This window comes from Plodia interpunctella, chromosome 9 (assembly GCF_027563975.2).
Source record: "Plodia interpunctella isolate USDA-ARS_2022_Savannah chromosome 9, ilPloInte3.2, whole genome shotgun sequence".
Classification (NCBI taxonomy): Eukaryota; Metazoa; Arthropoda; class Insecta; order Lepidoptera; family Pyralidae; genus Plodia; species Plodia interpunctella.
Window position 1 is genome coordinate 676,374 of NC_071302.1, and position 23,504 is coordinate 699,877.

The 23,504-nt window shown below is 34.1% G+C and overlaps 1 protein-coding gene across 1 annotated transcript in view; it reads right to left on the reverse strand.

Moving 5' to 3' along the window:
- Positions 1-21,963, reverse strand: part of LOC128672519 (neuropeptide SIFamide receptor-like) — a 121,683-nt gene extending 99,720 nt beyond the window's left edge. Inside the window, exon 1 of the mRNA XM_053749734.1 lies at positions 21,252-21,963. Within this exon, the coding sequence (XP_053605709.1) occupies positions 21,252-21,795 (544 nt within the window). The 5' untranslated portion in view covers positions 21,796-21,963. The remainder of the gene's footprint in view (positions 1-21,251) is intronic.
- Positions 21,964-23,504: the final 1,541 nt, after the last annotated feature.

Below are 23,504 nucleotides of genomic sequence, written 5' to 3' on the forward strand. Positions count from 1 at the left end.
AGTATGTATAAGACCTATATTTGTTAATTGACGTCCTTGGAGAAAAGGCTGTGGTGAAGTTTGTTGCGCCGCTTCTTCTTCACCTGCGCTTTGGAAGCCGGCAGTAGACTTAGTTTAAGTAATTTTTGACGTCAATAAGTGATGTATATCATCCTAAATTGAATAAAATTAAACACTTGCTAATAACGCGAATGCTAACGCGAATATTTTGTGCAGGGAGAATGCAAAAAGAATAAGGTTCATGTTTATTTTCGTGGGTTAAAACTCGATTCGTTTCTAAGCTTCTGTTTGTGAAATCTTTTTGCGATGCAATTTTCAATCTGATAATACAATAACTGCAACGGATTCAATCGGGAGCGTACCACTTTTTATTTATTTTATACTTCATTTTCAATCTAAATATTCATTACATCTGATTTTTTTTTTCAAAAGCACTACAAAAGTAATACTTTACCATACGGCTGTACTCCAAGATTTCATTTTGTATTTTTGTTTTTTTTTTCTAAACAACAAATAAAAAACATGCATAACAAACCAATCCGCGATGGGCTTCGTAATGGGTTGTATTCCTCATATTTTTTTTTTTCCTTTTTGCCAATAGCCTCAGCTTAATTCTTCAGCGCATTCCTGTCTTGGGTATTCTTTTGGCATTTTTTGTCAAAGGCTTTTGAATCATTCGTTCTTGTCCTAGGCCTTCCTCTTTTTTGGTAACAAAAAATACTTAAAATTTCTAAATCCCAGGATCATTGCCCGGCGAAATATTGACTCAGCTGATTGATCCAACATCTCGCTTTCAACAAACACAATTACGAACGTCTGCACCGAATCTTCCCATTTATTTTAATAAAACAAGTAATAATTGAGTTTAAAGAATTACAATAATGAGAAAACGTCGCCATCCAAGAATTATCAAACTAATGTTAGTATCCAAACGTGTAGATTGTTTTATTTTAATGTATAAATAAATAAATATATTGGGACAAATCACACAGATTGAGCTAGCCCCAAAGTAAGTTCGAGACTTGTGTTATGGGATACTAACTCAACGATATCATATTTTATATAATATAATACATATATAGATAAACATCCAAGACCCGGGCCAATCAGAAAAAGATCATTTTCCATCATGACCCGACCGGGGATCGAACCCGAGACCTCTCGGTTCAGTGGCAAGAATCTTACCACTGCGCCACCGAGGTCGTCGTATTGATAAAATATTTTTTACACCTGAAAACAAAATTTTTGAAAAATTCTTTGTAAATTGTAAAATCTTTAAAAAATATGTTTTTTGCATAACATATTTTTTTTTTAAACTTTATTGCACACAATTACAAAATAATATTTGTACAAAAGGTGTACTTAACACCATATAGCGTTCTCTACCAGTCAACCATTAGACCGAACAGAAATAGCAAGGTGATGCCATAAAGTGCAATTAAAAAAGAGAAAATAAATTAAAAGAAAACTTACACTAAAGATAAAAATAACATTTTGTAAAATGACATATTTTTTGCACATTATATAAAATTTTATTTCAATCTATCTATCGTCTATAGCGATTGTTATCAAATGTTATCAACTACAGAATTTAATATTATACAACAGAATTTTATACATATTTATGTGCATTTTTCTTTTCAAAAGATCTCAAAAAAAGCGATAAGAGTAAGTCACTATTTTGAATCTCATCACAGATTTTTAAAGATTTTTTTTTTCTAATAGTGGAAAGTAGATTAATTGAAAAAAATATCGCTTCTTTTTCACATGAGCATAATAACTTTAATGATACATTAAATCCTGCAAAGAATTCATACCAATAAAAGTACCGTTCTCGAATTCTCGATTACATAAATCGAATACTTTCGAACTGGGTTACGTTGTACAATCGAATATAATTTTTCTTGGAAAAGTTCGCGAAACCACTAGCAAGTAGGTGACCGGGAAGCGTTGTAAACGCCGCGCTCTGAATAAAACCCATGAATCATCTACTGAATTCAAACGGCGACCTAGATTATGGTTGAATACTACCCTAAAATACTATTTCCTAACGAATTTAGGTTCCTCGTTTGATGGTGATAATCTGATTTGACTTACAAATACATAGATATCCTATTAGTTTCCAAGAGACGAATTTTGATTAACGAAATTTAATCCTATGATGATCTCACAATTTCTATGTTACTCATTAACAAAATATATATACCGTTTTTTATGTGTATGGATCTCTGGTCTGATAATAAATTATTATTATTATTATTACTGCTACTAAAGAACTGCCCCCATTGCTCCGTTACGTCAGTGCAGCGTGTTGATGCTCCGTTGTTTTATATAGGTTTTGACAGTGACGTGCGATGAGGTACTTTAAAACTCCAAACAATTTCTGCGTTGATCTGCCGACAGATGTCAAAACAATCGAAGACAGCGGATCAATGGGGCTGGACCCTAAATTAGTCCTTCGATGCAAACTTGTACTTGAACTGGTGATTATTTATAATAAAGGCTACACACAGCACTTACAGTTGATGATTACATAAACCATCTCCTTTTTTGAAATCGGGTAAAAGGGAACAAGTCACATCGCAGTTTTCCGATAAAACAAATTTGAAAATGCATCTATAATAAAATAAAATTCAAACAAACAGCTCGTCTCGTGGATAATACAATTTCAAAAACTGACTTCAGTCCCAACTGTTTGACGTTCATTCAGCTATAAAATATTACCATTTATGCTCAAAGATCTTGCAGTTTTCTGCTGAACACAAAAAATATTCTTTTTCAGTTGAATACTCGTAGTTTAGAGGATCAACTTCAACTTTCAATGTGACAGCCTATCATGGTAAAATATTACAGCATGGAATTACTACCTAGGTACTCCATTTACAGAATATGATCATGGATTTAATAAGTACTTCGTACAAGGAGTACCTACTAATTCCATAAATATGAGATATCTTAAGTGTCAACTTTGACATTAATTTCAAACTGCGCATCTCCGTTGTTTACACAAACATAATATTATTATAACATATTATATTTCGTGTCAATTTCAACCTTTGACGTTGGCAAAATCATCGTTTTGGCGAACGATGGAGCCACGAAATTAAAAAAAAAAAACATTAATGTGTAAAACATCAATGTGATGCAACGTGGATGCAACCGATTCATGCAAAAATATAAAAAAAAATTGATAAATATCAAATTTCTAGATACACAATTTATTAGTTTTTGTGTATCATCTAAATTTTTATAAAACGTCATTGACTATCACACCGTTTGGCCAAATATTACTTTCGGGATAAAAGTACCTGTATCTATACCAAACACACTATACAATATCAAATTTAAAAAAAAGGCCCAGTCATTTGACGTACCTACATACTTTGGCCTTTTATATATTAGTGGGACACCACATTTCCCTCCAATCTTATTGGGAAATTACTAAAATCTTTTCTACATAAGTATAATATACTTAATTTACAAACATGTTTCATACAAATATAGTTTTATTTTTCCACGATGTAATCGTGCAAATAATCGTGATATAAAGTAAGTATACTACTCAGTTTTTATAATCACATTTGTATCATTAGTTAGACGTATTGGAAACGTTTATGACATAAGTGTATGGTTTACGCCTGCTATCAAAGATCGTAAACAGAATTATTGTCCAAACACAGATTATATCATATATTTACACCAGAGTCAAGGGCAAATACATGAAGGACACAAATATTGGATGTTTGTTTATCTTGTGTCCAATTATTTGCTACCTCTACGTTTCCATCTAATTATCAATGGCCACCAAGCTATTACATAATGACATAAGATCTTGCAGATTTTTTGGGGTCCCGTAGTCAAATGGCAAAAGCGGAACACTTGTAGTTGCGTCATGTCCGTATGTCACTGTCATTTCATCACGTTTTGACATTAGATTAGTCGCGGGGACTATGCATACTTAAAATTGGTTTGAACAAAATCGATCAAGCAATTTACGGAATATGGGTTAATTTCTTTGTTTACATATACCATTCAGGAATCTGTATAAAGCGTTTCAAATATTGAATTAATCTCAACCTTTTACATTAGGGTCTATTATTATTATAATTAGGATATATTTAGTTACCACAAACCTATAGAGGCACACATATAATGCGTGCAAAACAAGTTTTTTGTTGCTTCGAAACCCTTCGTTAGAGAGTCCGACTTGCTCTTGCCCAGTTTTTATCAAATTCAAATAATTTATTCAGAAATTAGACCTTCACAGGCACTTTTTCTCATCAATTTTTATATTTACAATTATTTCTCACAAGCCACAACTAATATCGTTAAAATTTATGCGACAATGCCAAACTACTCTTAATAATGCCGAACACATGGCCGAACATTATACAATCACAAAACTTTTTGATTTGTTCACACATCACACACAAATGAAGCGGCTGAAAATACACAACTTATTCAAGAAAATTTATGATGTGTATACAAGACTCCCGAGGCAAAAAAACTTCCATTTTCAGTCTATTTTATATTTCACTGCTGAAGAAATGCCTCCTTCTAGCAGTAGGATTTTATAATCATCATCAAGGAGTGCCATCTTCGAATTGAAGTTTGGAGGTCAGCATACGGAACCCTCGCGGCTTTGGGCCGCTATATTCAGTTGGTTGTATCCAAGTCCGGTCCAATCCTTTATGACATGAAACCACTTTCGTCTTTTATAATGAAAAACGTAAATATTATGTGTCGAGGGCAGATAAAATTGACCCAACTGAATTATTAAGTTAATTCGGGTGGGCTATCCCACCCGAATTCAATCAGGCCTCAATTGTACTTAAACACGATTGTGCTTATTTATAACTTTTGAACAGATTGTAACATTACATGATTTTATAACTAAATAACTACTTTCTTTAGAATTATGTCCACTTAATTTTTAAATTTAATAATTTAAGCTCTTAAATAAGGTTATAATTAGGTTATAAGTTTTTCTGTTACAACTATTATTCTTCCCTTGTGTAAAAACAAGACATTTTTTCTAAATCTACGTACTACACTACAGCAAAATTATGATGATGAATTAAATCCATTTTAATCATGAGTAAAACATTGTTATTTCATTACCATGCATCTAGTTCATACTTCCAACGACTGTAACAGTCATTGTGTAGTTCTTACGAACAGCTAAATTACGATGTAACCTACATAGCTGGGTAAACGACCCTAATGATGTCCACATATGTTGCTGACATAACTGGCTGTGCCCCAAAAACTGTTCGTACTCTAAATGAAACAGGTACAGGAAAAAAGAATATATTTTCTGACTCAGGGTCATAGTTTCATGAATTATGACATTTTCCAACAATTTACAATAATGAGGTTATTCTTTAGATGTCTCTTGGTAAGGGTCATTATAATATACCAAAATATTTAAGGTAACATTTCAGTACAATGCCTATTAGTACATTAGCATTCTATGATACATTATGATGAGAAGACATTATGCCCGTTTCTGCGTTTTTGTCCATCGGCCCCTGATATCACGGTACTGATGGATACAAATACAGTATTGGGAAAAACATACCGAAAACCGTTGACAAATATCTATAATCTATAATATAATATATGTAAGTACATTTGCCTGCACTGGGAATCCAATCCAATCCAGGACGACGGCCGTGGTGACTATTACGCGACAACATTTGTCAAAAATTCACAACATTTTATCAGAAAAAAATACCTGTAATGTGAATCACAATAGTAGTGAAGCTTGGTATCTATCATTACGACGTCTCGTTCTTATTACAAGCTACACCTAATGTGCCCAGTAACCTAGTTTGTAGGGTGAGTGCCCCTCTAAACGTCCACCTGTCGGGACTGACGATCGATGGACTGTGAATTATGGCACTGATTCTTGACACAGTTTTTTATTTTTATTTAAGTACATAAACACTAGGTTTTCGCTTCGCTTCTTTTTTCCATTGAAATTCTAAAGAGGCTTTTACTCTAAAGAAACATTTTTTTTTTGTAAAGGCTAATACCTATTTGCTTATGTAAACAGGCACTAACAACGTTTATACTAAAAACAGTGTTAGTAAAAAGCGTTTCTTTTCTAAGTCGATATTCTAAGAATGCTTCTACTTACTTCACGATGGAAATAGGATGGTAATATTGGGTGAAAGTAAGAGATGATTATTATTTTGTTTGTTTTTAATAATTTTATATTATTTTTTATTACTCGAAAATAAGCTGTAAATACTTAGAATAAACTTCTAAATCAAGAAATTGCCTAGCACTCCGTTTAACTTAGGAAATACTTAGAAGAAAACTGAACTTGAAAAAAAAACTTTCGACTGATAAATTCGGACTCGCAATTCAAGAATACCGAAAAAAAAGCTTATAGAGGCTTTGTGACCGTGTTGTGATTTTTTTACAAATACAACGAACTACTTGATATCTACTACCTCTAAGCGGTGAATGTGGGTCTTGGCTAGGCGATAATCATTTCGTTGTCCTTATTTCTGCCCTTTAAGGGTTTCGTTTTTACCCTTTGAAGTACGGAACCCTAAGAAATATCTTTGGTAAAGTTAAAGTAAAGTTTAAGTAAAGTTAAAGTAAAGTTTGGTAACGTTTAGTTTTGGTAAAGAGGCTGGCGTCAGTAAAGTGTTGTTAAAGACATCCTTTTATTAAACGGTTTTATTTAGATCACACCGTTTGTTTTATTCTTGTTCATAAAAAAAATTAAGCATAATTTAAGCTAAAATATGTTTTAATACACACTACAAATATTTTATCTCATATGACACCAATGGGAGGATACGAAGAATGAGAGTCCTATGCTAAAGCGAGACGGTACGCCATAACTCTCTGTATAAAGCGTCATATTGAATTAGATATTTTGATAAAATAAAATTGATTCTCATTTTCTAATCTCTTATTTTCTCTAGACATTAGAAATAAAACAATTTGGCCATTATAAGAAGCGCCTCATTTGTCTGAAATCAGAAATGCAACCGGAGATTGTGCTCGTTTTAATAACCAAATTGAGCACTTACCGACTGGAGAACGGTTCGGAATATTCCTGAACATTTCAACTACTGAGGAGTGACCATTATGAAGTTATCGACTTCATTTTCTTACAGACAATTTGTTTGAGACACTTGAAAAGTTTTCAGTGAGATGTATGTAAATGTGGGTGTTAAATAAATCAGAAATCTTACTTAGGTATTTCTTTATTTTAAAACTTTGTTTCACTTAAAATTGTACAAATGGTGTATTTATATATCAATGCTCAGGTTGATTAACTTTAAAAATTTTATTCAGTTGAAAACATTTTTAATAAAATATGAGGTAGATTTCTATAATTAACTTCGTCCATGGTGAATAAAACAGTTGAAAAAATGAACGAGATTCATTTGGAATTGTTTTTCATCAATCTAACTATCAATTTTATGAACTTCTTTAGATCCATTAAGTATTGTATTGTTTGTAACCCTATCCCAGTATATATATAAAATTAAGCAATTAATTTGTAAGATTGGAAAAAATAAACACACGTATACCTAAAATCTTTTTATTAAAACAACATTATATCATGGATCCATAATATAATCTTAATTATTTTCATGGCAAAATTTCAACAGCTCAATACGGCTCAATACAAATTTCAACGGGAATAACTCATTACTTATTCAAAAAATAATAATTCCGTTCATCAAAAGAAAGCCCGAAAGTACATAATGAAAATTGATGTTTGTAATTGAAGCCAAAGGGCCCGAATAAAGAAGCTCTCGCTCGCGACACGAAGCCATCTTAATTTGGTTCTGAGCAATTTTTTCCGCAAATTTGAGCGGCAAATCTATTTGGTTACTTTCATGTTTTGAACATAGACCTATAAGTATAGCGAGGAATAGAATCTGAGAAGCGGTGGTCGAGTGTGGAAAGGTCCCAGAATCTATCTATTTTTCTATTCGAAGCCTACACACACAAAATTGTATACCAGTGTACCAATCTGTCTTATGTAGGTTACGACTCATATAAAGTTAGGATAGGTATTGTATAGATAGTCTAATTACCAATTTCTTATAAAATAGAATTTAAAAAAAGCATATATTAGGTTCAGAAATATATTTCTGCACCTAATTCATATGGTAAGAAGACTGAGAAGATGATTTATTTTCATGTCATCGAATTATTTGTTCATTGTTCATTTACAAATTACGTTTCTATCACAAGCTGTTGTTAAAGTCTTTTCATAATATGGCTTTCAGGAATACGTATTTTCGACAAATCTAAGTTATAACAGTCAATGATAATCTATGCAAAAGTCCACAACCTCGGTTTGCTAATGAGACGGCCTTATTAACTCAGGCTCATGGAATTCTGATCCGGCTTTCAGTTTTTTTAAAACAGATATATTTTATAAATCTAAGTCGAAAACCAGTGGTTTTTAAATATCACTAAAGTGTGATTTGTCAATTACTTTATCTATGCTATAAACATAATTTATTTTTTATTTATTTTAAGAAAACAAACATACAAACTTAGGACCATAAAGCAAAAAATACACCATTTTCTTATAAAAATTACCAGCTCTAGTTGAAAAAGAGAAACTGTGTGGAAAGAATCGTAAGTAGGCCTAACTTCATTACGTAGTATAAAACAAAGTCGCTTCTCGCTGTCTGTCTTTATGTATATTCAGAACTTTAAAACTAAGCAATGTATTTTGACACAGGTTTCTTAAAAGATAGAGTGATTCGAGACAAACTTTTAATGCACCCGAGGCTTCAGCCTGGGCGGGTCGAAATTTCGCCTAAAATTCAAAATTCTTTATTCAATTTAGGATGATATACATCACTTATTGACGTTAATCAATTACTTAAACTAAGTCTACTGCCGATTTCCAAAGCGCAGGTGAAAAAGAAGCGGCGCAACAAACTTCACCGCAGCCTATCCAAGGACGTCAATTGACAGATAGTAGTAGAAGTAGGTCTTGTACATATTATTAAAAATTAAGAGGACGAATTTACATCATCATTTAAAAGCGTCAAAATTTAAATAAATAAAAAAGTTGTATTTTCATTAAAATTATTGAAAATTGTCGCAGTTTGAAAACTATTTAGTGTAATGAACTGGCTAATACATCTATCTTGTCAACTAATACCTCTGTAGTTATAGTAATGTCGGCTAAAATCTGCTCATGTCGATCCTTATTAGGTTTTCTCCATACAATTTGGAACCTCTTTGCTCGTGTCCCTTCCTGCGGACATCTTGAGACAGTTAAGAGGATTTATCCCCAGACGAACGTAAATAATCTCGGAATGGCTTACGTTACGGACAACGGGCTGTCATAAACGACTGTTAGATAGTAAAGGTGTGATAAATAACATATTTAAATACGATTTATAAGAAATGTGGATGTATTAAGTATTATTTTCGGTAAGATAGAAATTATCGGTTTTCATGAAAATTTATCAAGATATGATTGTTGCATTATTTAGTGTCGTAATAAATTTGTTTTGTTCTCTATATGAAAATGTTGACGGTTTTTCTTCATTCGTGACGTCGTTTTTTTTGTCAAAGAATTGAAACATTTGCAAACGATTTAATTTATATGAAAACTTATTATTAATTTATACTTAAATAATAATTTTTCTTTTTATTTTTTAGAATCGCTAAAATGTACTTTTTTGACGTCGACGCAAAAAAAATATAGTGTTACTTGAACTCGTTTCGTGGGTTCAGATTATGCGGATTTGACAGAATACCTTTCCATTTTTTATATACGATTAGCATGTTAGGAAAACGAGCACGCGGGTGGTCTGATGGTAAGTTAGCACCGCAGCCCATAGACATCAAGCCGATATAGTTTGTTTGCCTTCGGCCACATTGTCCGACTGCCTTTGTCCTAATATGAACTTTTTTCCTGTGGGTCGATTAATTGACTACATCGCACTAAAAACAAGATGTTTGATCGCGCTGGTAATTTTATCAAGAACTATATGGTGTGCTAACGTCACTAAATGTACCAGGAAAATATTCGTTCAAAGATTTATTCTTTACTGTTTCGATGGTTATTCTAAACAGCAAATGGATTTCAAGCCTGATTGCGCACAGATGTTCCTGCGCGATGTTCAACAAAACTGGAAATCTAAATATTATTTTGCCCTTTCAAGGCCTGACGCTCGGCTTGAAGCTCAGGTGGATATAATTGCTTTTGTTTCGATATGTTTCACTTTGTTTTTTGAGGATTTTGTACTTCGTACATCCATCCATCGTACGTTCATCCTCAGCCGCAAAGCGACGAAGTCCAGAGTCCAAATTGCTACTCCTTTCGTACACTTCACACATATATCACTCGCATAATATCATCATAATAAATCACACTTGAAAAAGCATGGCAAGGATTTTCACAAATAAATGTAGTAATGAAAATAAGAACCTTTTTTTCAGAAACTCAATTTAAGAATACAAGTTTCTTCAACTTTGCAACAGCCATTTCAAAGCCTGATTTTATAATGGTCGTGAAAGTAGCAGATGTCCGGTCTACGCGGTCGGGTCGTTCACCCTCTTATCAACACATTGGCAAGGAAGTCACGTTACCGGTACTGTTCAAAAGGTGTGTGTACATTGTGATTCTGGTAGCTAAGATTTTTGAGAGAAGCCTCAAGAAGATGGGTAAATAATTAATAGAGAAAAATGTCTTTCGTTATAATATGAAAACTTTAATTATATTTTGTATCAAACTAAAGATTTGTTTGATTGAGCAAAGTAAAAAAAAAATATTTAGCAAAATACAAGATATTTTTTTGTTTTACATGAAAATTCTTTAGCTAAATACAAGAAAAATATTTAGTTATTTTTTTGTTTTACCAATGTTTTTTTTAATTATATATGCTTTTGGAGGTACAAAGTTTGCAAGTACAGAAGCAAATAAACACGGCTTTAGTTTAAAATCTTCGTTTTCTTAATTACCAGATAGGAAAGTTTTCCTTTCAGCCCTTAGTGATTAGAATATTCAATTTGAATCTAGTTATTGAGAAACAAAATCCAATTGTTTTGTATAAAATTTGATCACTTTCCATTTTGCTTTTAATGCCTCTCTTTCAACTCTCCCTATACCCGGCTGTGACGCCGCAAAACCAAAAAACCAGAGTCAAAAAAGGACATTAAAATTTTGATGATTTAGCTGTGTTTTTACTACCGGCCGCCTTCGAGATGGCTACTAGCTTTAGGCATTCTATTGTTACCGGCTATGAGTCCCTTAGGCTTCACAAGTTAAAGTTAACGTCAAAGTTATCTCGTACGATATCTACGGGACGATATGGAGTGGTCATATTTTAGGGTGGAACCACACGAGCAATCAAAGTATTCTCTTAATAAAAGCTAGTGTATAAAACTTTGTGAAAATACTAGTTAGAATAACACCGATGCAAACTCACAAACATTCTAACTGGAAACGGATACAAGTGCCATTTGTCAAACAGTAACAAGTTTCGGAGTTAAGTTGAACCAGACGAGATAACAAGCTGCGAAGTTCAGCACTCGGTCACCCGGTTAGTTGTTCATTATGACAGTTTGTCAGTTTCTTGTGGTCCTTTCGTGTGGCCTTAGAATAGGATCACTTGATAGTCCATATCCTCACGTAGATGTCGTAGGCGAAGAGACTCTAACGACAACCACACTGCAATGTGATTGGTTCGCTGCGTCTAAATTCGATTCGATTTAAATGCAAACACGCACGAAGCCCTCCGGCCATTCGTTCTTTTCGTTTATTGCGCTCACCTCGTACATTGACAGTTCATATCTCATTCACTACATTTTCACTGTGCTTAGATATCAGACGTGTTGACATCCAAGGCAAAAGGAAATTGTTGTTATCTCTAGTCTATTGGTTGACTAGTACAGAATACCTTATCGCGTTAAGTACACTTTTTTTTTTAATTTTGTGCAACATATTTGTGAATATGTTTCTACTTCTTCAGCCGTTAGACGGCTGGGCCAATTTTTATGAAATTTGGTATCGAGGTAACTGATACGTTGGATGGAACACATGTGTTATTCCTGTAGGATTTAGTCAAAAACTCATATAGTCAATGACGCTTTACTACTATGCATAAAATTAAAAACGTACATTTTTTAAAATAATTATTACAGTTGAATAATTACGACTAATTAATGTGAATTACAACGTATGAAACGTGGGTAATACCGCGGGCTGCAACTAATAAATAAATACTAACCATTTATCTAATAAAGATTAAAATTCAAATAATTTATTCAGAAATTAGACCTTCACAGGCACTTTTTCTCGCCAATTTTTATATTTATAGTTATTTCTCACAAGCTACAAACTACTGGCATTTCGGAACGACCACTGCTGAGAAGAAATGCCGAAAGAAACTCATTTGAACAGTGTTGGTCCCTATCATGCCATAAGGGCTTAACATTATTGTTTCTGACAATGTTTTTTTTTTCTAATAATGTATAAACGTACATAATGTACATAGTCAAAAGGTATATCAAAACAAGTTCTGATTGTAATCCGAGTATTGATTATGATATATATATATATATATATATCCCAAATAGTGTAGGCAACATCAGTCTGAGGTACAAAAATTAAAATCACATTAAAATCGATAGAGAGTGTATGGAAAATGCATCGTAATTTCGTATTAATCCATACTTTAACGTCAGTTGAAATGTCACCAAGCTTTATCGGCGCGTCAGGGATGTGGAATATCTGAATATTTTACGGAACAGCAATTTATCGCTTTATGCCAATATCGACTTTTATCTCATATTCAATCTTTTAAACACACCTATACTTCAAAACCACCGAGAGACTGCAAAGCCATATTCTTATCAGTGAAACCCTCTATTTCTTAGTTAGCTACAAAAAACATCTGCAAATCCAATAAGTACATAAATCAAATGATTTATTCCTATATATATATATATATATATATATATTAAAATACTTAATATACAAACTACTAAGAGAAACAAAAGCAACGCAAGCAATAGTTAACTAGACCTGACAACTGAAACGCACTGGTCCGAGTCTCAATAGTTAACGGAAATCGTTGTGACATAAGGTTTTTAAATCAGTGGACAATACATTTTTGTTGATATATAAATATAAATTAAAAAAATCATTTCAAATGCACATAAATATAAAGGCGGGCACGTCGTGTTAATTTTTATGGCGCGAGGTCGAGTGCGTGCAATAAAAGTAAGGAATATGTCATTGTTATTGCCTTCTTTATGACCCCTCTCGACAGGCCAGCCTAATTGTGGACTTTACGTTTTCAGGTTTCCGAAGAGGAGGCGTTGGTGGCCCAGTGGTTCAAATTCAAATCATTTATTCAGAAATTAGACCTTCACAGGCACTTTTTCTCGTCAATCTTTATATTTATAGTTATTTCTCACAAACTACAAACTACTGGCATTTCGGAACGACCACTGCTGAGAAGAAATGCCGAAAGAAACTCATTTGAACAGTGTTGGTCCCTATCATGCCAGATCGTCTTACCATTATTGTTTCTTACAATGTTTTTTTTTTCTTTCTAATAATATATAAAAGTACATAATGTACATAGTCAAAAGGTATATCAAAACAGGTTATGATTGTGATCCGAGTGCTGATTATAATATATATATATATATATATATATATATATATATATCGATGTGAAACACAATTAACTTACATGGTTAAAGCCCAGTCCCAAGTTCGAATCCTACTTGCGCCGCACATGAGTTTGTACATCAATCTGACTCGTGTCTATTTTTCATAGACCACCATTTGCTCCCTTAAATTTATGTTGCGTCTTCAATTTATCTGTAGGTACCTAAATAATTGTGGGTTGGTGTCGATGACCCGTCTCAAAGTAAATCTTTTGCTTCCCAAATATTGTCTTGCGAAATGATGGGATATCCAATTAAAAAAGAAAAGGGCTGTTATTTACAATGCGAAGATTTATATCTAATAATATATTTTCATAGTCGTATTCCTCATAGCTGAGGGTCGTGGTCATTACCTGGAATGTAACATACACAACTTTCTTGGCAATATTAATGGAATGGTTTGCCGTTGCCTTCTCCGTTACACACATAAGTTGACAATCAACCAGAGAGCACGTTTCCTCACGATGTTTTCCTTCACCGGAAACAAGTGGTGGTCGATCAAAACTACAACACATGAGTTAGATTGGTATACAAACTCATGTGGCACAAGTAGGATTCAAACCTGGAACCTTTCAGTTCACAGCCGGGCATCTGAATTATTACAATTACAAGCGGTGGTGGTGTAATGGTACACTACCACCGCTTGTAATTGTAATAATGTAAAATTATTACAAATAAAGAAATAGAGAAAGTTTGGAGGAAGGAAAAAATCTTGGCTGCGGAACATCTGAGAATGGACCGGGATAGCGAGCGCAGCTGAGCTGTTCCGCTGAGCTGAGGACAAGAAGGACTTCACCATGCTAATCGCTGACCTTCACTAGTCGGAGAGGCACCCATAGAAGAAGAAGAAAATTATTACAAAACATTAATGTAGTCAAACAAGTGTGTATAATGACTGAATATAAATAAATAATTATAGTTTATATTTCGATTCACTTTGGATATAATAAAAAAAAATATTGAAATATTTTCCATGATAATAACTTCAATCCCAGAGTGTCTGAGCACACAAACAAAGAATAACCAAAAGTTAGATTGCAAAGGAAAACCGAACTTTTTGTATTTTTTCCCGTCTGATTTATCTTAAAAACATAAGTTTGAAGAATCAGCACCTCGAATATTTTCAGTCTAGACAAAATGTGGACAGCATTAGCATTTATGTTAGTTCTTATGGTCGTATTCATCACTTCTTTCATGCAGCTCTGAACGAGAGAACATCATAGAATGTGCCAGCTGTTTCAGCGTCTTCCCGCATGAAAAAATTCAACCAAAGGAGCTATAAACAAGAGATTTTTCACTTATTCAAATCTAGCAAGTAACATAATAGTTCCATGTGGACGTACCAAACTTTTTGCCTCGTACTTTGAGGTTGTGGAATGAGCTGTGGTTTTCCCTAAAGACGGCAAAATTAAGTTCTACAAAAAAGGCGTAAAAAGATCAGGGCATGCAACGCGCATACGATACCGAATACGATGTTGCAGTATGTGTAAGTGTTCATTAGGCTGCGGTGACCACTTCCCATCAGGTGGGCCGTATGCTTGATTGCTTGCTCAGTAGTTAGAAAAACTAAATCTGATGTTTTTTTCCTTTTATCCTAAAGTTAATTCATAGTGAAATACCAAATGGCACTGCGACTTGCCACTAAACTGAGTTACAAAACACTTTCCTGGAATTGAACTACGGCGCTCCAGACAGTGAGAATTAAACTAATTAGTGATTGTACACCGTTTCACAATTTGCCTGTAATTGGTTTCCAAGAAAGTTATCTGACATTTTATAATGTTGAAGGACAATCGTTACATAATAGAATATTGTTTATTTTACGTTCATTAAACGGTTGTTTAATGAAGCTAAATTAACATTGTTATGTTTAGCTTTTATCCAGATTATTTGAGATTTCAAAACATAAAAACTATTTTCTTAGGATATAAGCTAAAATTGACAATGTGTCTCTATCTCAATGTGCCTCCAAATTATTTCTCAGCTCTGCTGCCCGAAGACCAGAACTGATAAAAAAAGAAAACTTCCTAATACCTTCTATAACATCCCCGCGTGGTCCTATTCTAGGGCAGAGACCACGTCAAAATATGCTTCAGACAAAATGCTTCACATGCGCTTTAAAAGCAGTGATAAACGTAGCTATAAATACATTTTATGACGCCAATAACAATGAAGAAAATAAAGAATTTAATTTGAATAATACGACATAATTTTCGAATACGCCGATATACCGAAACTGCCTTTTGTATGTATATGTTTACCGCATCCTTCCTGTAACATATTGTTATTATTGTGTGCCTCCGTCGGAACAAATAATATGCTAAGACAAACATTTGCTGGCGGCCCAATAACACAAAATACAGAACTTCTAGATATAGACTTTCTTATGTCATCTATAAGTATATCATAATTTATGTCATCATACTCGTACACATTTGCAATATCTATTAGGTACTTCACCAATGTCGTGGGGCTATTGGCCATTCTCAGTAGAAATATTTCATCACATAATATCATTTTAATAATACTACTAATAAAAACATTAGTATCTAGTATTCTCTTAGTCGTATTCCTCATGGCTAAGGGTCGTGGTTATTACGTGGAATGAAACACACACAACAACTTTCTTGGCATTATTAATGTAGTGGTTTGCCATTGCATTCTCAATTTCACACACAAGTTAATAAGAATCAACCAGTATGCAGATTTCTTCACGATGTTTTCTTTCACCGGAAGCGATGAAAACGACTATACATGAGTCAGATTGGTATACAAACTCATGTGGCACGAGTAGGATTCGATCCTGTGACCTTTCGATCCACAGGCGGCCGTCTTAACCATTACACCACCACCGCTTCGTCTTAATATTATTTATAGTAATATCACAATTTATATCTTACCCGTGTTCTTAATTTCTTTAAACATATATCCAGTACAATTTGCATGATTATGTAACAAACATAGAGTCCTACAACAAGCTGTTAGACTCGCCGTAATGAATATCAGTGACTAAAGTTCTCATTGACACTTTCCACATGGGTTCAGTACTCAAATAGGTCTTATTTAGGTTTACTGGGCATTAAACCGAGCTGTAAAGATAACCTCGACCCGTTAAGCAAGAGGTTATGGTATACGAGTGCCACTGAAGATACCTACCGTTAACTGCATAATAAACCTATTCAAATCTATTTAAAATTAAACTGGGAAAATTATAATTATTTAAAATAAACAATTTTAATGTTATATTTCTATATTTTTCAACAACTTATTGAAATATTCGTGTACTCGACACTCGTAATCTTTCATCTGATTAGAATATTTTCGAATATAATTTTTCTCCATCCTTTTTTGAAAATACAAAAAATAACTTTTTCATAACCACATACATTTCCTGATATATTTTTTTTAAATGCGAACATGGGACAGTGATGAATGGTCAAGAGGGAAGGCCTTTGCCCAGCAGTGGGATACTATAGACTAGTAAAAAACAAAAAGTAGAATTTGAAAGCGTTTTTTGCATGCTGGACGATGAAAAGACGTATGAGTATTGTAAAACTCTGCGTCCATAAAAATGTTTAATTTCATTTTTATTCATGAACAAATGAAGAACCTAAACATCAAAGTGTGACAGACAAATACGATAGTGTTTGTCTGTACACACTTTCAGAGCTAAATAGACTTTCACCTCGATCTTTATTTTATATATTTATTATAATTATTTTTGATTTACTAGTCAGTAGGGGACGAGTGAATGAAATTTGGTATACATATAGATAAAGATACGAGTTCAAACATAAGCTACTTTTGTATGATAAACGCATAAATTTGGCTGCGGGCGAAGTTGCGGGATACAGTTCTAGTTTAACTCTGTCTCGTATAGTATCGTATTTTTCCTTTAGTCACTAAAGTTCACAGAAAGTCGGGTCGGCTTGGGTCAGAGGTACAGAGCAGACTGGGAAAATGGCAGGAGAGATTAGAGAACCTAAAGATCAGTAGGTCCAAAACGGAGCATATGTTTTTGGATTTTGGTGGTCCCTCTCTTTTCTCTCCAATTGTCTTAAGTGGTGTGACCTTACCAGTCTGCTCCAATTTCAAGTACCTAGGCCCACTTGTGCAAAGTGACGGTGATATTGACCAGGACGTAACCAACCGTATTGGAGCAGGATGGGCAAAATGGAGACAAGTGACGGGTGTAACGTGTGACCCTAATATTCCCCTTAAATTGAAAGGAAAAATTTATAAGGCAGTTATCAGACCTGTCATAATGTATGGATCTGAATGTTGGGCGAGGAAAGTGACGGACGAAAGGAAACTTCATGCGACAGAGATGCGAATGCTGAGATGGATGTGCGGGGTAACTAGATTGGATAAAATAAGGAATGAGTATGTAAGAGGAAGTATGAAAGTAGCACCAGTTAATGAGAAATTACATAGTTATAGGTTAGGCTGGTACGAGCATATTTTAAGAAGAGATGAAAATCACGTCACTCAAAGGGCATTAAAGATGGAAGTAAAGAGTTCCAGGAATAGAGGAAGACCTAAGAAGAAATGGATGGAGTATGTCAAGGATAGTACGAACAGGAGAGGAGTATCAATGGATATGGCAAAAGACAGAACAAAATGGAAGGAACTTACATACTGTGCCGACCCCACGTGAGTTGGATAAGGTCAAGAAGAAGAAGAAGACTAAAGTTCACAGAAAGCATGTCTGTAAAAGCTAAACAAAACACTCCATTATTTATGGTAGGTAAATTAAAATTTATAATAATAAAGACATTATGTACAAAACCCCAGAAAACAGAAAGGTTAGATAGTGCAATATCGATTCTTTCGAATCCTTCTGATCGGAATTGTCCGTTTTTACCAAATTCCTAGAAAATAAAATATGTAATAATAGAAAAATACAGAGTTCCTAAACAAACCAAAGCATACAAGCAAGCTTCATTCGACGTCAATTCCAATTTTATCCCAACCCTTCAGATAATTCAAGATAGAAATTTCCACGCACGCAGAGATTGTATTTTTAGTAAAATATATACGGTATTTGTAATTTAATAAAAAAATATTTCCAAAATTATTTTCTTGGTAAAATATTTTATATGAAATTATTGTGTGTCGCACGATACGACTAAGTAACACATTGCCTAGACAAATGATAGGCATAACATCATTCCCAATGAGGGAAGGATGAGAGAATCATTCCCGTGAGGCAAATGACCGGTTATATTTTGACGACCAGTGGCGCAGTGGTAAAGTGCTTACCTCTGGACCAAGAGGTCCCGGGTGCGATCCCTGGTCCGGTCGAAATGGAAAATGATCTTTTCTGATTGACCCGGGTTTTGGATGTTTATCTATATGTGTATTTGACATAAAATATAGTATCGTTGAGTTAGTATCCCATAACACAAGTCTCGAACTTACTTTGGGACTATATATTTATTGATTTACGCTGACACCGGGCTTTATGGCGTCACAGGCCCGAAAGCAAGTTTTAAGTACCTACTTTCAAATCATCATGAAAAATTGTTTGACCTACAAGGTATTTTATATGCCTTGATGTATATTATCCGAAATAAAGTATTGATTATAATTCGTTGCTCAATCTCTGGGATTTGCCGTCATGTCAACTAGAATGCAGAGAGAAATGGCACGGACAAGACGCTAAATTGATATTAATATTCCCTGGAATAATTCATCAAGACCCGTCTCGAACAGATCTGAACAATTGTCGTGGGGTACAAGTACACTGCCGACAACAGTCTGTCTCGGTGTGACCTACAAACCCAAAGCGAGCGATCTATACCCACAATTAGGTTAGCAATTGCCAGAAGTATTCTGTGATTGGTTTTAAAGCCTGTCCTTGCCTGTTAGGTCAAACTCGAGTTTATCACCCATTTTTTGAAGGAATTCTGAGCAATGTCGTCCTCTATTGTGTGTTTCGTATCTAGACTGGATTTAGGATTATGTACCTAGCGAAAGTAACTATATAAATCTAGAAAAAAGGTCACGTTCTTTTTCTGTTGGCAGCTAGATGACAGAAAATCTTTAGCGTCGCAGAAACTATCTGTGAATTATTTATTTCTCATGTGTATATGTATATAGATATAATAAGTGAAAAGGCTTTCAAACAAACGCTAAATACGCATGAACCATTCCGAAGTTTGGTTGCGTTGTTGGTAAAAATCGTGGTTTAAGTAAAAACTCGCAGATTCCTTTTAAAAAAAATTAATAAAATCTTTAAAAGACGCAAATCTGTACCTTTTTAATAAATAACTTAGAATTATTATAATACATATGGACACTCTACAAATTTATAAATACACCGCCCACAAATACTTTATAACCTGGAAAAGTTATCAGCTAATATAAAAACCAAAATGCCCGAACACTCCGGTGAGCAAACTGGTAGATTACGATAGCCAGAATATACATATGTATGAATGGCGTGTTTTTTCCGCCCCAAAATAGGATCACTCCATATCCTCCTGTGGGCTGTGAAGAGAGCGATAAAATACCCTGACTGACACACAACAACAGTACTCTCAAAGAACATCTGTGGAGGTTGACGTCAGACAAATCTGCCAAATTTCATATAATTGTTGGCATTATCTACTGCGTCACAAAAAAGCCTCCACGAATATCGGCACTGTGACGTCTAACTAAAAGTAATACACACCCACTACTAATTTAAAAACACCTACGCAAATTAAAGAGCAAAGATGCCCTCTTGTATAGAATAAATTGATGTTAGTCGTCGACAGCATAAAACAAATTAAATTAAATGTAGGTACATAATAGAAATTTCATTTCTCGCAGGAATATAGTATTTTTTTATTTCTACATTTATATAATATACGACTCCTAAACATAAGATTTTTACATTTTCAATTAACATTAAATTTTAGCATTAACATGGAATAGCCATAAAATGATAGTTTTTATTTTAGATACTTACATTAATTATATTATTTGTAATTTTTCTTTCTTCTTCTTCCTTCGTAATTCAAAATCATACATGAAAAGAAGGTATTTACAGACGAAGAACATGAACTCTCTATACTCTATAAGCGTCGCATGCAAATAAAAACTTACCAAGATATCAGGATCACCAGATTTTTATAATGACGTACGTAAACAGTCGCAAAAAAATGACGGCCATTACGAAATGAAGTCCACGACGAAAATGTTGTCCCCTAACTAGTTTTAAAAGCAAATATGCTCTTGTGTTACACAGACGTCAGGCGTGAACGAATTCGAACAAATATTTTGAAATTTTATGGAAGAAAAAGTAGGCGTCGTATATCAAAAAGTCAATTAATTAATTTCCTATGGAGAGAGTACAAGAACTTCGCTGTTAAAATAATTGTTATGTTTGATATATCGGCAGATATAACCTGTTAATTGTTTATTTTATATGCATATAATTCATTATATCACACTCACGCTTCTATCCAAGTTTTTGAACGGTAAAAGTACTATTTTTAATTAGCAGCGCAGCATAGGGCTGTGTTTTTTACCACCTATGTCTTAGGAAATAAATAATTAGATAAGGGTTCACTCACGGACGAATATGTTGGACATCAGCGTGGCCGGCAAACAAAACACGATCACCAGAATGTCGGCCACCGCTAAGTTGACGATGAAAAAGTTGGTCACAGTCCTCATCCGTGGCGAGCGGTACACCACGGCGATCACGAAGCAGTTGCCGATGAGACCCACCACGAACACGAGCAGGTACGCCGCACAGTACACCGCAGTCATCGCTCCACTGTGCCTGTACATAAACTCATCACTAATCACACCCAGGTCGGAACGATTCATAGTTATGTTCATTTTCAATGGATATCGGTCAAACTCAATGTGCGTCGACAACGGCTCCAGATCCGGCAACACGCTGTTCTCAGGAACGAATCTTGTATTTATCACGTCCATTATTGAATTTGATATCAAATCAATGTTATGATTTTTCGGTGTGTGGTGGTGAGAATGATTCCGGTGTCGGCCATGGTGACGCGTCTCGTGATATGGTGTCTGTGTTGAGTAATTGAAAAAATCATTTAAGTCATCCGTGAAAAAATCTGCCGTAGGAATCCTCAACGGAGCCATAGTTTTCTTTTTTATTATTACTTTTATTTTTTTACGCACACATATTAAATCCAAGTCACACCAAACGTCAGCAAAACAAGTCACAGCACTTGAAAATAAATGTTAGAAAAGTATGAAAAGTTACGTAAATATTGCGCGCGATTCGTAGCGGGTCTACGCGCGACTCGGCCGGCGTGGCATCGCCGTCTGCCCGTAGCACCCGCTACGACGTCGCTTGGCGAACTTGACGCATGTGCATTTTGCTACGAGTGTTGTACATAATTCTTTTATGCGTATTCGGACTTCCTTAATGCTATACACATAGAGTCTAAATTCGATCATGTTGGCGACATTGAAGGTCGTTGAAAATGCATCCGGGCAGTTTTAAACGGTTGAGTTCCATTCATTTTTTTTTTCTGAGGCCCTTTTAAAAGCTTTAGAATTGAATTTTTACAGCTTATTCCGTTTCATTTCTTTGGTCTGCATGTTATGAACTTGTTCTTCTTGGATTGTGACATACAGATAAGTGCCTATTGAGTTTGGTCATGGGATAGATTAAAAAAGTAATAACGTCAAATCTTATTTGATTTTAATGCATATGTCACTCACATCGTATGTCACTCACAGATATATGAACCATGGAATTAGTAGGTACTCAAGTCCCTGATATGAACAAATATAATATTCTTCTATCTGTTGCAAACATAGATACTTTACTATTGCTAAACCGAATGGGTCGTTTCCGCACAGATTGATCATTTACTAAACGTATCATTTCAATATATATGTTTATGTGATAAGTGTTATTTTTGTATATTAATGGGAATGTGCAGCGCCTAGACAAATCATTACATGGTTTTGGGTGCTATAGTGTTTATAACTGTATTTTGTTTGAAATAAATAAATATATGAATAAATGAATGAATGAACGAACGAACGAACGAACGAACGAACGAACGAACAAATAAGTAAAATAAAATCTGTGATGTCACTACATGTCATAAAGTATAATCATTTTTAACCGACAACATAAAGTTAAAAGACAAGAAACTTTTTTTAAGAAAATCTTTTCTTGAAATGCTCCAAAAAGAAGAAAATCAAATTATCCTTTAAAATTTAAACTATCAACTTGTAACCTCATTATACACAATTTATATGATCATAAAAGCTTGTCACGAAGTTTGCGCAAGTACCTATAGTATTTTACTCAATTAAATTGTAGTAGTAGTAAATAATAATAATAATAAATAAAAAATAAATATATTAGGATAAATCGCACAGATTGAGCTAGCCTCAAAGTAAGTTCGAGAATTGTGTTATGGGATACTAACTCAACGATACCATATTTTATAACAAACACATATATAGATAAACATCCAAGACCCGGGCCAATCAGAAAAATATCATTTTCCATCACGACCCGACCGGGGATCGAACCCGGGACCTCTCGGTTCAGTGGCAAGAACCTTACCACTGCGCACAATTAATTTCCTGCAATAAACATGTCGATACAAAAAAGAAATTTCTCAAAGCTTATATTCTCTAGAGGTAAGCAAAGACAACTTTCCACTTGCTACGATCCTGACCTATCACACAATAATAAGTCGATATTTTTTATTCTATAAAATTTTCTGACTTTGAAACTGACAGTTAAATTATATCGAATCAAAAGTGTGTGCTATTTCAATAGACATGTTGAAATTGTAAATTCTTAAACCGTATACCAATGT